General features: G+C 40.6%; 1 protein-coding gene across 1 annotated transcript in view; it reads left to right on the top strand.

The window, feature by feature from the left end:
* The first annotated feature begins 307 nt into the window (after nucleotides 1–307).
* The window catches only part of LOC146003678 (BTB/POZ domain-containing protein 6-B-like), a 41,401-nt gene continuing 26,286 nt past the window's right edge, over nucleotides 308–15,422 (top strand). Inside the window, exons 1-3 of the mRNA XM_083142040.1 lie at nucleotides 308–509; nucleotides 7,011–7,170; nucleotides 15,139–15,266. Coding sequence (XP_082998166.1) covers nucleotides 501–509; nucleotides 7,011–7,170; nucleotides 15,139–15,266 — 297 coding nt within the window. The 5' untranslated portion in view covers nucleotides 308–500. The remainder of the gene's footprint in view (nucleotides 510–7,010; nucleotides 7,171–15,138; nucleotides 15,267–15,422) is intronic.

The raw sequence follows: 15,422 nt of genomic DNA on the forward strand, positions 1-15,422 counted from the left end.
AAACCCAAATAAGTAATAACAATAATAATTCAGGACATTTAACGGGCCCTATTCGATGGCATTACGAAGAGGCCCTCGACATACAGAATAATGATACACAATTTTTAACATTTTGATGCAATCATATCCCGACATATGCGGTATCTTGTATTAAATTATCCTTGATAATCCTTACTTGAAAATCAAGGCACTTAGAACAGCGGTTTTGTGCAAATGTGTGTGTCATGCCTACGTCACACGAAAATTCCCGAACACACACAATCAGCCGAAGGACCCTCCTGTATAAATTCCACCTTCTATGTAGTATGCTAGTATGTAAACATCTCATTATGAAATATTTTCCCTCCTTCATAGGGCGGGAATGTTCCGTCAAAGAGGCTGAAATTCAAGTAGTAAATCGCAGTTTAATGCTACTAAAACATCACCAAATTAAATTTGTCGACTAGAGATCTAAAACAAGTGTGGAAACTGTGCCGCTGCTTCAACAACCAGTTGTGCTCATGTTCAAGGTAAGAAATCACAAATTGTACAAACATATTGATGATTATTTGCGAAAGATGTGTTACTTCTTTCACTCAAATTGAAAGTGGTTGTTATCAAGAGTTGCTTCAAATGCTGAAACATGTCAAGCACAAAAATGCTTCTTTGTGAACTCCCTGCCTATCATTCGTGAGTTTGAAAACAGGTTTTAGGGTGCATGATACATTCATTCATCCACCATCAATTTGCACGAGATTCAAGCTTTAACTATAAGAAGAGAAGACGGTGTTCCTGTGTATGTGAATGTTTGTAAAATATAAGATATATTTAATTTTGTGTCAAGATGAGTGTAAGGGGTGACTTTTTAGAAGGCGCCAAAATGTCAACTTATCTTTCACGTGATACACTCTAAACAGCATTTTTGCAGACTAACAAGTCTCTGGCACGAGCAGCTGGCGACAGTCTTAGCAACTTGGAAATACATGCTAACAGCACCAAACTTGACCTACCTAATCTATCCACGTAGGGATATAATAGCAGAAATAAGCATGCAAATAGGTTAGGCAGTTTAAGTTTTGTTTATTTAAGCTATTATATTCATACGTAGATAGGTTAGGCAGGTCAGGTTTAGTTCTGTTAGCATGTATTTCCAAGTTGCTATGGCTGACCCTAGCCGCTCGTGTCTCTGGCGTCTGGACTAGGGATGGCCAGATCCGGATCCTTGCGGATCCGAAATCCGGATCCTAAAATTTTTCGGATCCGGAATTTTCAGATCCGGATACGGAATTTTCGGATCCGGATCCGTTTTGCCATCCCACATGCGCTTCTTTGGAAAGTAAGAATGTGCTTATAACATATTGTTACCTGCTAATATACACAGACATATATATATATACACACTCATGCTCATAAATTAAGGATAATGCTGAATCTTGTACAAAGAAATATTTGATGTGCACGTTGCAGCTTGAAATGATGTCCGGGTACTGTACCAAAGAACCTGTGTTGACTATGACGTTGATCCAGTGTGTGGTGGCGCTGTAAGCAGACCAATGACTCACAGGAGCGAAACTGCTGACCAGAGTACAGTGCCTATAGGAAGTGTACAGTTGTGTTCGGTTGTGCTAATGGTGAGTGCGAGTGTGAAATGGCTCAACGAACACATATTGATGATGTAATGAGGGTAAGGATACTTGGGCGGCTAGAGGCGGGCCAAAGACAGCAGGTCGTGTCACAGGTGCTCCATGTGCCACAAAGTGTCATCTCACGATTTTGGCAATGATTCCAAGAGACTAGAGACGTGTCTCGGCGCTACAGCAGTGGACGTCCACAGCGTACAACACCACGAGAAGACAGGTATCTGACCGTAAGTGCCCGGAGACACAGACGGAGTACTGCCGCGGGCCTTGCTCGAGACCTTGCAGCTGTCACTGGAACAGTTGTTTCCAGACACAGTGTGTACAGACGACTGAACAGGTACGGTTTATTCGCCCGGAGGACTGCAATTTGCATTCCACTGTCACATGGTCACAGAGTAGCCCCTAACAACTGGTGTAGAGAACACAGGACAATGGACAATGGAAGAATGGTCTCAGATACTCTTCACTGACGAGTCCAGGTATAGTCTCAACACTGATTCTCGTCGTGTAACCATCTGGCGTGAACCAGGAACCAGATACCGACCCGGTAACATCGTCGAAAGGGACCAGTATGGAGGTGGTGGTGTCATGGTGTGGGGTGGCATTACCCTGGGTTCACGTACACCCTTGCATATCTTCGACAGAGGTACTGTAACAGGTCAGGTGTACCGGGATGTTATTCTGCAAGACTACGTTCGTCTTTCCAGAGGTGCAGTCGGTCCTACGTTCCTCCTGATGGATGACAATGCCAGGCCACACCGAGCTGCTATTGTGGAGGAGTACCTTCAAACAGAAGACATCATACGAATGGAGTGGCCTGCCTATTTCCCCGACCTCAACCCAATCGAACATGTTTGGGATGCTCTAGGCCGACGTGTTGCCGCATGTCTTCCACCTCCTCGGACTATTCAGGAGCTCCGACAGGCACTGGTGCAAGAATGGGAGGCCATACCCCAGCAGCTGCTCGACAACCTCCTCCAGAGTATGCCAAGCCGTTGTACTGCATGTGTCAATGTGCATGGACATCACATTCCATACTAAAACCTGTGCACATGCTCAACGAACTGTGGAACAACAATTTACAATCTCCCTTGCTCTGTATCATATGTGCGCTCTTTGGTTTTTCTCACGTTTTCTGCAATAAACAGGGTTAAGCAACATGTGTCTGTGCTCCCACAACTAGTTTGTTTCAGTGCTGTATCGTGGGGCACCAAAACCTCTATTATCCTTAATTTATGAGCATGAGTATAGTATATATATATATATATATATATATAATATATATATATATATATATATATATATATATATACTATATATATATATATATATACCGTGCGTCCATTTCGATCTTCAGCCGAGAGATCGGGAGAAGCGTGGCGGGCGGCGCTGACGGTGATGCCGACATTTGCGGCCTGTAATGTCCGCTTATTTTTATGGACATATGCAGACATTTATATAAATATTGCAAGACGAGCACTAACCTGTGTTATAAGAGTTGTTCAAACTGATATCCACCAAGTGCCAAGTGTGTAGACTTTCGGGGAGAATACGTTGAATAGCCTGAAACTTTCGTGCCTGTAGCTAAAGTCCTTCTGGGTCGGGCCGAGAACTTATCAGCCCCCCTCGTAACGTGAACCTTGCAGCTGGCATTCCAATCCTCTCACTGACACAACACACATACACACTGCAATAACACAAACAAGTAACGGCAAGTAACCAATAATAACACTCTTGCGCACAGTACGAAATTAACACGCTCTTGGTTTACATCTGCTCGCCACTATATTCACAGCTCTGTCGCGAAGGAACAAAAAACTCGAGCTCGGAGATTTCGGATTGCAAGGTAGCTCACGAACACCATTGACTTTTAACGGTTTCGTCTACAACGTAATGTTGATACAGTGTTGCACATTCGAAACCTCCAAACGATCCCAATCGACACAAAACTCTTTCAAGGATATGAACTTAAGCAGGACGTTACTGGTCAAAATTATGATTAAAATGTTTTATTATCTGTGGCTCTTAACATCGTTTCTAAAGCGTATTTTTTTGTGTATATAAGGGCAGAACTTGGATGAATTACAGATGATAAATTATAACACAGGTTAGTGCTCGTTTTGCAATATTTATATCATTGTCTGCATATGCCCATAAACATAAGCGGGCATTACAGGCCGCAAATGTCAGCATCTCCGCCAGCGCCGCCCGCCACTCTTCTCCCGATCTCTCGGCTGAAGATCGAAATGGACGCACTGTACATACATACCCATATATATATATATAGTGTGTGTGTGCGCGATTTGTAATTAATTAATACACTTACAAGGGAGGTCTAAGTCTCCCCCTCCGATTTCCATGAAACTTGGCAGGTGTATAGTGGCCCACCTCAAATGTCAAGATGAGGAGAAATTGAAGTGGGGATCTGACCCCGAAACCAAGTAAATATGGCATAGGAAGAAACAGGGGGCATAGGGCCTCCCTATACACCTGTCAAATTTCGTGGGAATCGGATGATCCCCACGTCAATTTGTCCTCATCTTGACATTTGAGGCGGGTTTTGCCCCCTAAAACAGTTTTTTAGCCGAAACAAAACAAAAACACGTATTTCGTCCTTTGAGCCCCTCTATACACCTGCCACGTTTCATGGAAATCGGAGGGGAACACAGGGGTCAGATCCCCACTTCAATTTGTCCTCATCTTGACATTTGAGGGGAGGTTGCCCCCTACAACAGATTTTTAGCCGAAACAAAAAACAATTATTTCTTCTTACTTACGTGAAATTTAGAAGATTTCGCACTTCCGCGCACAAAAGGGTACGGCGTTTTTTCCTTTGTGAATGAAGACAGTGGATCTTCGAAATTAATAGGATTGAACCATTAAATTTTGCAACGCGGAAGTGCGAAATCTTCTAAATTTCACGTAAGTAATTTTAAACCGCGTTTACCGCAACCACCATGAATTATTTCTTCATTTGGGCCCGTTTATACACACACCTGCCAAGTATCATGGAAATCGGAAGGGGACACAGGGGTCAGATCCTCACTTCAATTTGTCCTTATCTTGACATTTGAGGGGGTTTTGCCCCCTAAAACCGTTTTTTAGCTGAAACAAAAAAAACACGTATTTCTTCCTTTGGGCCCCACTATACACCTGCCAAGTTTCATGGAAATCTGAGGGACACAGGTTCAGATCCTCACTTCAATTTGTCCTCATCTTGACATTTGAGGTGGTTTTGACCGCTAAAACAGTTTTTTAGCTCAAACAAAAAAACACGTATTTCTTCCATTGGGCCCCACTATACACCTGCCACGTTTCATGGAAATCGGAGGGGGACACAGGGGTCATATCCCCACTTCAATTTGTCCTCATCTTGACATTTGAAAGGAGGTTGCCTCCTAGAACAGATTTTTAGCCGAAACAAAAAATAATTATTTCTTCATTTGGGCCCGTTTATACACACACCTGCCAAGTTTCATGGAAATCGGAGGGCGACACTTAGATAACCTCCCTTGTTAGTCTTACACTTTGTAATTATATAACACTGCATATATTATAATGTTTTATTTTAATTTGTAAAACTGTAACTAGAACAACTGTATAATTTTTGTATAACATTTCTATCTTGTTATATGTGTTAAAGGTTTCATCCTGGAATGGAATGTCACATTTATGTGTGTTTTCATTTCCAATACATTCGAATGAATACATATTCGTTTCAATGGCATTTACAAAATCACCTCTGACATTTTATGTTAAACAAGTAAGATTATTTTTGTGAACGAGTGTGTTAGCCGATGCGTAGCAAAGTATTTTAGGAACAACACTTGAAAAAAATTCTTGTAGGACTAACTAATGAAAAATGTCTTTGTAATCGAAGATCATAATACCTTTTAAGGTGTGGTAATATTATAATGGGATTGAGATACGAAACTCTCGGATCCATCCGGATCCGGATCCAGATCCGAAACTTTCAGACCCGGATCCGGATCCGAAATTTTCGGATCCCGAACTCTCGGATCTAGATCCGGAACTTTCGGATCCGGATCCGTTTGGCCATCCCTAGTCTGGACTCGCAGTCAGTATAATCCTCTGTGGGGCTGGTGTTGTGTTCTGTTCACGTATGTTTGCGATTGTCCTTTCACCCACACCACATTTAAAAGAAACCTCAAGCAATACCTGTTGGATCAGCAACGGGATCAAAACTAGTCAAGGGATCACACAGAAAGTTTAACTTCTCTTAATTACTTTTATTATTCTTTCTCTTTAATATTACCATTATTATTCTTACCATAAAATAATGCCACTATTAGTATTATGTGTAACTTTCTTTGTGTTTATATTTTTGTAACATTTTATATATTCCGTAGTTTTTTATGTATTATCATTTTCGTGAATATTTATTATTTTTACTTATTTCTCTTATTTTATTTCTTTTTAATATTATCATTATTATTTTACCATAAAAATATCATTATTAGTATTAATTGAACTTTATTGTCACTTTTTATTAATTCCATGTATATTTTTTAAATGTATTATTCTTCACGCATTTTTTAAAAAATTCTCTTGTCACTTTCCTATGGACAAGGTTGAAAGAGCAGCCGAAGAGGCCGAAACACGCTTGCTTTAATAAGAACACATGTTCTGACGTTCAGTGTTCCTTCATCAATTTAATCAAATCATGACATCTTCAGCATCGCCATTAGCCAAAAGTGACAGAAAAGCGAAGTAAAATAAAACCAATCAATCATTCGTGTCAAGTACTACAACTGGTTTTATAAGATAAATTACAACATCAGTGGGAATCTGCAACAATTATTAGGTTTTGGAACGTACATATTTGAACCATTTTATGTATTCACCATATTTTGAACACATTTACTCAGTCTTACTCTGGCTTACAACACACGTCAACTCCCTGGAACTGACGTCCATAAATGCACAATTTATTATAATTTTGAGACAACATAACTTTACAACCTCCCGTTGAAAATTTCGAATAAATGGTCCCTACAGTATGTACAAAAATTGTCTAATATTAAACTTAACACCCATGACCTGTCAGTGGGATTATCTTCTCTAAAATATAACCTTCCCAGAAAAATAAAATCATCATGTATGTGGGAAGATGAAAAACGCAGCATTTCCAGTTGTGACAATCGTGTATTTGTACAATTTAGCGTCTTTTTTCTGACACTTTTGAGTAATCGCAACAATGAGGATGAGTCGTGATTTGATTAAATTGACGAAGGAACACTGAACGTCAGAACATGTGATTTGAGTGTTGCCAAGTTGTACAGCTATGAAATAGAGAGTGATAACGCCCCACCTCACCCTAGATTTTGGTTTTATAAAATTGTAATTTCAATACAAATCTGCTTCTTTCAGATGTCTTCTACAGGCAACATTAAACGGAACAAGCTCCGCTCGCTTTCTCTAAAGCCTCGCTCCGGGCCCGCTGCATTCCAGCACAAAAGGTTGCCAGGGCCTTCGAGGAAAGCGTCACGGGATCATCTCGAGAAACCACCACTGGACTTGAATCAACCAGGTGATTATGCCGGAGAAAGGAGCTCAATTAATGTAGAAAACTGACATGGCGAGTGTGCTTGTTTCTTTTTGGGGGGTGCGTATTTCATGTATAAAATCCCCAGAGTTCAGAATTTGACTCCAAAAAATTCTCAAAATATTGTTAGATTATTCCGTTTGGATAAATGTTACTATAAAAACTTCAGTAGCTAGAACTTTATATTTTGGTGCACAAAGAGAAAAAATGAGGTCTTGTACCTTTTTAATAGCATATTTTGCAACACAATCACTTGGCTCTTTAACTGCACTGATGTTTGTAAAGGAATATAAATTCACTAAATGACAGTGTTTAAAATTTCTGAATATATGTAGTAGAAAAAATCAAATTGCATAGAAATTACATGCACACAAAATGTTCATAAATGTTACAAACAAATACATCAAAATACACGTCATCTATAACAAGAGACGTCTGTCTGTTCTTAAACTCATCAATAACTTCATTTACATCAATAGACTAAGCTTTTTCCTGTTACACAAATAGCAAGAGCAGGGCTTCCAATCTATCCTGCTTCCGAGTTGCTCTTAATTTAGTTTTAACTTGGGTAAGCTTGGAGAAAGCTCTCTCTCTCACACACACGTGCAGCTTGTGACAGGTATAGAAGAAAAGCGCTGTAGTACAGAGTAGAATGCAGTTAATATCTTATTTCTCCAATGACAAAAAAACCAAAATATATATAGACACCCGTTTCATCAGCGATAATGCACACGTTTGTACTAAGTAATGACATTTTCAACTTCTTACAAACTGCCGCTTATTTTATCTTTTATTGAAATATCTGTATTTAATTCTCTTTGATAAAGCAGCCCATTAGGGTGTGCCTAGGCACACCCGGCACACCCCGTAGCTACGCCTATGCTTAGCACACGCAGAAGACGAAAAACGATTATAACGCGTACCGACTTCACACGCTGTGCGTGTGCAGAAGTGAAATATTCACACACTATTACAGACACGAAAATGTTAGCTCACAGGTTATTACGCGTATAGTGGAACTACATGCAAAGAAAAAACATGCGCAGACCCACGACTCCTGTGCACCGTACTCCCGCGTGGAGGGGAGGGGGAGAGTGGAGCACGCTTCCTTATGGCCCGCCCGAGTTGATTGGAAAGGGGGAGGTGCGCGGAGACTTTTCGCGGAAGGTTCTTTTACTTGGGCTCTTTCCGAAAGTCGAACGAGTGTAACCCGTTAAACGAGTTATGGTAACTGGCTGTCCCATAAGTGCTTCCGTGCTTTTCGTGAGTTTCATTATTCTGTCCCAAAAGTCGCATTCCGTGCGTTTCGCGCAAGAACGAGATTCACCAAACGCACGGGCCAAGAGGCTGGTTTGTTCCGTGAGAATCGTCTGCTGCTTTCAGACACTAGTTCGGAAACTATATTATAATTTTAACAGATAGCGATATGAAGCGACATGCACAAGATAAGCATGCCTTAACCGTTCTTAGAATGTGATGAAAATGAGTAACAGTGCCCACAGTAGAGTTTATTTTTGCCGCAAGTACATTCCTTTCGCTGGACGCCATGTGGAAATTTCCTCTAAACAATACGCTGCGCCTGCGCTTTCACCTAGAGTGTCCCATAAGTCTGTAAAATAACTGGTTTCACCAGATTCACGAGCCCAGTTATTTTCGTTGAATGCGTTCGTTTTGTTAAGACTTTCGGAACGCACCCCTTGTGGTCGCTCTATACCAAACATTATTCATGTAGTGTTCCATCTCTTGAAACTAACTTTATATGTTGTCGTTGCCATACACCAACAAATGTGACTTATAAAATGATCTGTAAATTGCACAATAGACATGAAATTTATTTTAAAAGTTACTTACTTCAGACATTAAAATTTACTATTAAATAGCAAGAGTCATGTACAGTCAACAGATCCTGAGGTTCTGTCCGAAAGGTACAAAGTACATATTTGGAGTATGGTCTTTGCGGAAGTGACGTTTCCTAGTACAGTTCGAAAGCGTCAAGTTCACGAGGTATTAAAACCACAGTGCAAAACACGCCAAGGTTGCAGGCTCGGTCACGTGACAAGCGGACTTGTTGTTCATTTGTTTGAAATCGCGGAGGTAGAAAGCCATTAGGCAGCAAGTTGTTTGCTGCAGTTCTTCTAATGTGTGAAAATGTATGTATAAGTACATTTGCAAATGGTGTGTGATTTCTGTGGTGAAAAACAAGTCTTTAAAACGTGGAAAACCAACATGTCCTCCGTTATATCTACAGGATGATATTTGGCGCTGCAGTCCAAGTGCATTTCGAAAGATCTTCACTTCCAGTCCACGACTTCAAGACCGCACTGCGAGACCATTCTCGAAGTATGCTCGCTTCAAGTACGGTCTTGTACCTTTCAGATGGGGTGTGCGGGATCCCGAAAAGTCGGGACTGGGATCGGGGAAATAATTTCTCGTCGATCCCGACTTCGGGAAATGAATTCCCGACTTTTCGGGATCCCGAGCAGTCGAGAAATACCGAATGGTCATTTTAAAAAGTCGTTAATTCTTGACGGTTTCTGCGTTGAAAATGTCTGGAACTTATCGAAAATTGTTAGTTTTTGTACCAGAAATGCAAAAACAATCACTTAAAGTGAAAATGACGTGTAGAATTCGAGATTTCCTGAGCTTCGGGAAATTTTGAAAGTCGGTAAATTGCGAATTTTTCCCGTTCCGAATGTCGGAATTTAAAAAATTTCCCGTCCCGAAATAATTCTGTCCCGCACACCACTACCTTTCGGATACGGCCTGATCTCGCTTCCTTGGGCCCGTTCCGAAAGTCGCACGAGTTTAACGCGTTAAACGAGTTATGGTAACTGGCTGTCCCATAAGAGCTTCCGTGCGTTTCGTGAGGTTCATTATGCTGTCCCAAAAGTCGCATTGCGTGCGTTTCGTGCAAGAACGAGATTCACCAAACGCACGGGCCAGGAGGCTGGTTTGTTCCGTGAGAATCGTCTGGTCCTTGCAGATAAAGCGCGTGCTGATGGATTCAAACTGCGCTAGTTCGGAAAATGTAGATAGCGATGTGAAGCAATATGCACAACTTGAGTGTGTCTATAACCGTTCTTAGAATGTGATTAAAATGAGTAACAGTGCCCACAGTAGAGTTTATTTTTGCCATAAGGACATGCCTTCCGCTGGACGCCATGCGGAAACTTTCTCTAAACAAAATGCTGCGCCTGCGCTTTCGCCTAGAGTGTCCCATAAGTCTGTAAAATAACTGGTCTCACCAGATTCACGAGCCCAGTTATTTTCGTTGAATGCGTTCGTTTCGTTAAGACTTTCGGAACGCACCCCTTGTAAGGTGTTATGTGTATGACCGAACCACATTAGCACCTCAAAACCGTACGTCATCGCCTTAGAGTTAGGCAACACACATAACGCCATGCAACGGAGTGAACATTTCAGAATGTAGGTGTCTTATTTTTTATGCTGATGAGAAAATTAGACACAACCAGTTTTTAACGATTTAAGCTATTGAAGCTAAAGGGGGACAATTAGGTGCTGTTATACTCTTTAATGAGCGTCTGCGTGCAACGTTAAGAGTTTGACTCGTTTCTATATCAACTGTAACATTTGATGAAACTACAAATAAAAGTCTGATGAAGGGAGCACTAAACTTTTCATCAATAAACGTGTTCAAATGCTTGTAACAACCGCAAACTACAGTAACCTCACTTGGTTATTGTGCCACTTGAACGCAGGGGCGATTCCTCCATGTAGGAAGTGAGGAACTTCCTACAGTTCATTTGTACTTATTTCGAGTTCTCTACTTTTTAGGAGTTTAATGCGTTATAAAATTATGAGCGCAATGTCCGTACAATTGACTACATTAGCTACTGTGAAGAGTTGACTGCTTTCACACGCACCAGCAGCAGCCGAAAGACGATGGCCACAGGTTTTCTGCCGCTCGCTGGGGAACCACGGCGGTCATCCTACAGACAGATGGGTGAGGGGTGGAAGGGGCTGCGAGGTCGCGAAGATCGGCGAGGACTGAGGAACCAGCAAGTTATTCCTCAATCAGCGTTGCCAATTCCAGCAAAATGGTACTAAACCAAGCACAGTTTGATATTTGTTGGCACTTAACACCCTGCTTTTGACATAGTGGTAAAATCTGCAAACGCCAGTCCCTGGGAGAGGAAAAATCGAATTCAATGGAATATGTTTTCAGGAAATAGAAACAATATTATGTCCAAATCTTATTTCTACTTCACCAGCGGACATGTTTCAAACGAAAGGGAGTATGCCGATCCAGCGGCAAGCTTTTTTGCAACCATGCCACGATCCATCTTCTATATTTTCTTCATGCTGGCCGATTTAGTTCGTCAGGAGATTTTGTGGTAGGAAATTGGTGGAAATTTGGAGGTAAACAATTTTCTCAAACCTTTTTAAGTTCTATGTTGCACCCATGTTGTTTGTTGCACAATTTTAAACAAATTTTGGGGAAAATTTATACTATTACATAACTGTTACGCAAGTTCAAAGCTCTAGAAAAGAGATGCAGAATTACAATTATTTGAAAAAGTAATTAATAATAAATCCTAGCACAATTTAGAAACATTTAGCATAATTTCAAAGTTTAAGCAGCACTTTTTGTTATCGTGAACCCACTCGACGACAGGGAGGGAGAAGAAAATGGAAATTCTTGAAAAATCTGAAATATCGTTTATGTTATTTTCGTCTGTTTTTATGTAGGTTCACATTTAAATACTTCATAGGCCAAAGTGAGGAGCAAGGGCCCCTTGCCCTACCTTGAGCATGGCCCTGCAGCTAACGTTCTAAATGCAAAGGATAGTACAAGCGATACGTATGAATGTAATTGAACGCATTTTTCAAACCTTCCTCGGTTTACCATAAATTCTTCCTACACTCCGAAAAAGTCAAGAGTCGCCACTGCTTGAACGTGGACTTTGTAGCGGTTGGAATCTCACCACTTGCCGGAAAAATCAGAAGCACTCAACTCCTTCCTCCTGACGCCCATGGATGCTTGAGCCTTTTGAAAGGGACGAGCCTCCATGGTGTGTTATACCCAAAATTAACGAGATCCATTCAATAAAAATACAGTTCTCATTTTAATAGTACCATTAGTACGATAACTGTAACTTCACGAATTAAGTTCAGAAATTATACCAGACCATCTAAAGGAAGAAATTTTCTGTCTTAATATTATACAGGGTTTTTCCGTGACCTTGAATCAAACTGACAAGGTGGATGGGGACTTACCCAAGTACCAATATGAGAACGCGTCACTACTAAATGTAGTTGGGGCTGCCTATGACCGTGAGATAAGACAACCAGTGATGTGCGTCTACGCGTAAACAACGATAGTCTACATTCTACACGTAGACTATTTTATACACGTAGATTACGTAATCTATGTAAACAACAAGGCAAAAGGTGATAACTTAGCAAAGGGCGCAGTGGAATTAAAATAAAATTATACTGCGTATCAGTTGCTGATGTGTAAGAAGAACTTTTCATACTTTCTTCCAAATTCGACCAATTTTTCACCTAGGAAGAAACCTAATATAGGAAATATTCTAGTGTTTTATGGTAAAAAGACCACTCTTGCCTCACGACTGCCATCTGTTGTCTTTTTTGCATACTATTTATCTTCTTCCATAGTTGATGATAGAAGAGAAGAGAAATTTTGTTGTAAGTAGGATTCTTTTCATTTCGTTAGGAAACAATATAGTTAGAAATGTCACTTTCCTTTCATGAAACCCTTGAAAATTGATTTTAATGCACTTTAGATTGTCTACGTAGTCTATGTAAACTACAACCCAATGTAATCTACGCGTAGATTACGTGTAGACAACGCATGTAGACGTAAACTTATAGTCTACGGCACATCACTGAAGACAACTGAAAGTTTCGACTTGTAGATTTAATATGAAGATTCCTACAGTGCAGTGGCGTGCCCAAGGGGGCGGGGGTGGGGTTGGCGCCTTGGCCCACGATACCCGTTGGAGGTTCGGATCCCACTTGAAACTGTAGGTACAGTCCCGATTAGCCTTACTGTGCATAAAGTGGACTTAAAATAGCAACTTATTCAATCAATCAACCCCCTTAGCCCAGTATTCATAAAAACAAAAGAACGTCAAAGGTAGTAAAAAATGGCAAAATGAGGGCTGACTACCAGAAAAGGTGTACACGTAACCATGGGCGTCCGAAAGTGGGGGCAGGGGCCCCCCCGGAAAATGAAAGTCAATCAAAAATTATATATTTTTGACATACAATTTCATTTCAGCCACAATAATATTTGTTAATTATTGCATGAATATGATAAATTCAAGGGGTGTAAGGGGTGCTCCTTCCACGTAGTGCACCCAATAGTCAACCTCACTTCCACGTAGTACACCCTGGACTGCAGACTAACGAGGCTCTGGCGACTGGTTCCATAGCCAGTATAATTTTGTTTGTGTTGTCCTGTGTTTTGTCCTTATTTGTGCTGAGTGCTCCTTTACAGCCTCAGCTTTTAACGAAAGTCAGAAGATTTTAGTATTTTATGATTTTAGTTCTGCAACGTTAGTGTTGTTATGTGTAAAGGTAAGGGGCTGCACCCCGTATAATGTGACGGGTGCAAAATAGCCTTAGTGCTGACGCACCCAAAATTTTAAATTCAAATCAAATCAAAATGATAAATTCAAATTTAACCAATGTTTTTTGAGGGAACATACTATTATTGGGGAAAATTTGCCTTGTTTTCCTCCCCCTGGAAAGAAATACCTTCCTTGCCCCTCCCTGGAAAAAAATCCTGCGGACGTCCATCCACGTAAACCCTCCCTCTCGAAAATCCTGGGCACGCCAGTGCTACAGTGTATCGTAGCACTTTACGACATAAACGGGGGGCGCAATTTTCAAAACCTACTGTAACGTTTATGTCGTACAGTGTTACGATACACTTTAGCAGTGGCGTGCCCAGGATTTTCGAAAGGGCGGGGTTACGTGTACCGGTGTATACCTTTTCTGGTAGTCAGCCCTCATTTTGCCATCCTTTTCCACCTTCGACGTTCTTTTTTTCTTAGGAATAATGAGCCAAGAGGGGGGGGGGGGCTAGCCACTGCACTGTAGATCTTCGTATTAAATCTACAAGCCACAACTTTCAGTTGTCAAAGGTAGCCCCCCAACTAGTTTTGGTTCATAACCAGTGATGTGCCGTAGACTATACGTTTACGTCTACATGCGTTATCTACACGTAATCTACGCGTAGATTACATTCGGTTGTAGTTTACATAGATTACGTAGACAATCTAAAGTGCATTGAAATTAATTTTGAAGGGTTTCATGAAAGAAAAGTGACATTTTCAACTATATTGGTTCCTAACGAAATGAAAAGAATCCTATTTACAACAAAATTTCTCTTCTCTTCTATCATCAACTATGGAAGAAGATACATAGTATGCAAAAAAAAAAAAAAACAGATGGCAGTCGTGAGGCAAGAGTGGTCTTTTCCCCATAAAACACTAGAATATTTCCTATATTAGGTTTTTTCCTAGGTGAGAAATTGTTCGAATTTAGAAGAAAGAGTATGAAAAGTTTTTTTAACACATCAGCAACTGATACGCAGTATAATTTTCTTTTAAATCCACTGCGCCCTTTGCTAAGTTATCACCTTTCGTCATGTTGTTTACATAGATTACGTAATCTACGTGTATAAAATAGTCTACGTGTAGAATGTAGACTATCGTTGTTTACGCGTAGACGCACATCACTGCTCATAACTTTTAATTGACGTGTTTCCGGACAGGGATTCCTTACCTAATGTTGGTACTTGGGTCAGTCTACATCCACCCTGCCAGTTTGATTCAAGATCGTGGAAACACTCTGTACATTCTATATTTTGTATATTTCCTCATATTATTATAAGAAATTAATAAAATTGTGTAGAAATTTCAAAAAAATGTCAGTAATGTATTTTAATTAATTTCTCTGTAGACAACAAAGCAAGCACAGAGTTATGGCAACTCTCACATGAAAATATTGCAGCGCGCATCCAGTACCTGTACAAATGTTCACTATGGACTGACTGCACGGTGAATGTAGGGAAAAACGAGCAGCGAAAGGTTTGTGCATATATCCTATCACTCACTTTGTTTCCACATGGTCATTTCTAAAGTAGGTTCCACGAACTTCACTGCTTGCATTTTTTGTTAGCACGATAGGGCACGGGGGGAGGGGCATGTTTGTGACCTGTGTTGTAATTGAGAGAGGGAAGCTTG

The sequence above is a fragment of the Lepisma saccharinum genome, chromosome 20 (genome assembly GCF_977018435.1).
Source record: "Lepisma saccharinum chromosome 20, izLepSacc3.1, whole genome shotgun sequence".
NCBI lineage: Eukaryota > Metazoa > Arthropoda > Insecta > Zygentoma > Lepismatidae > Lepisma > Lepisma saccharinum.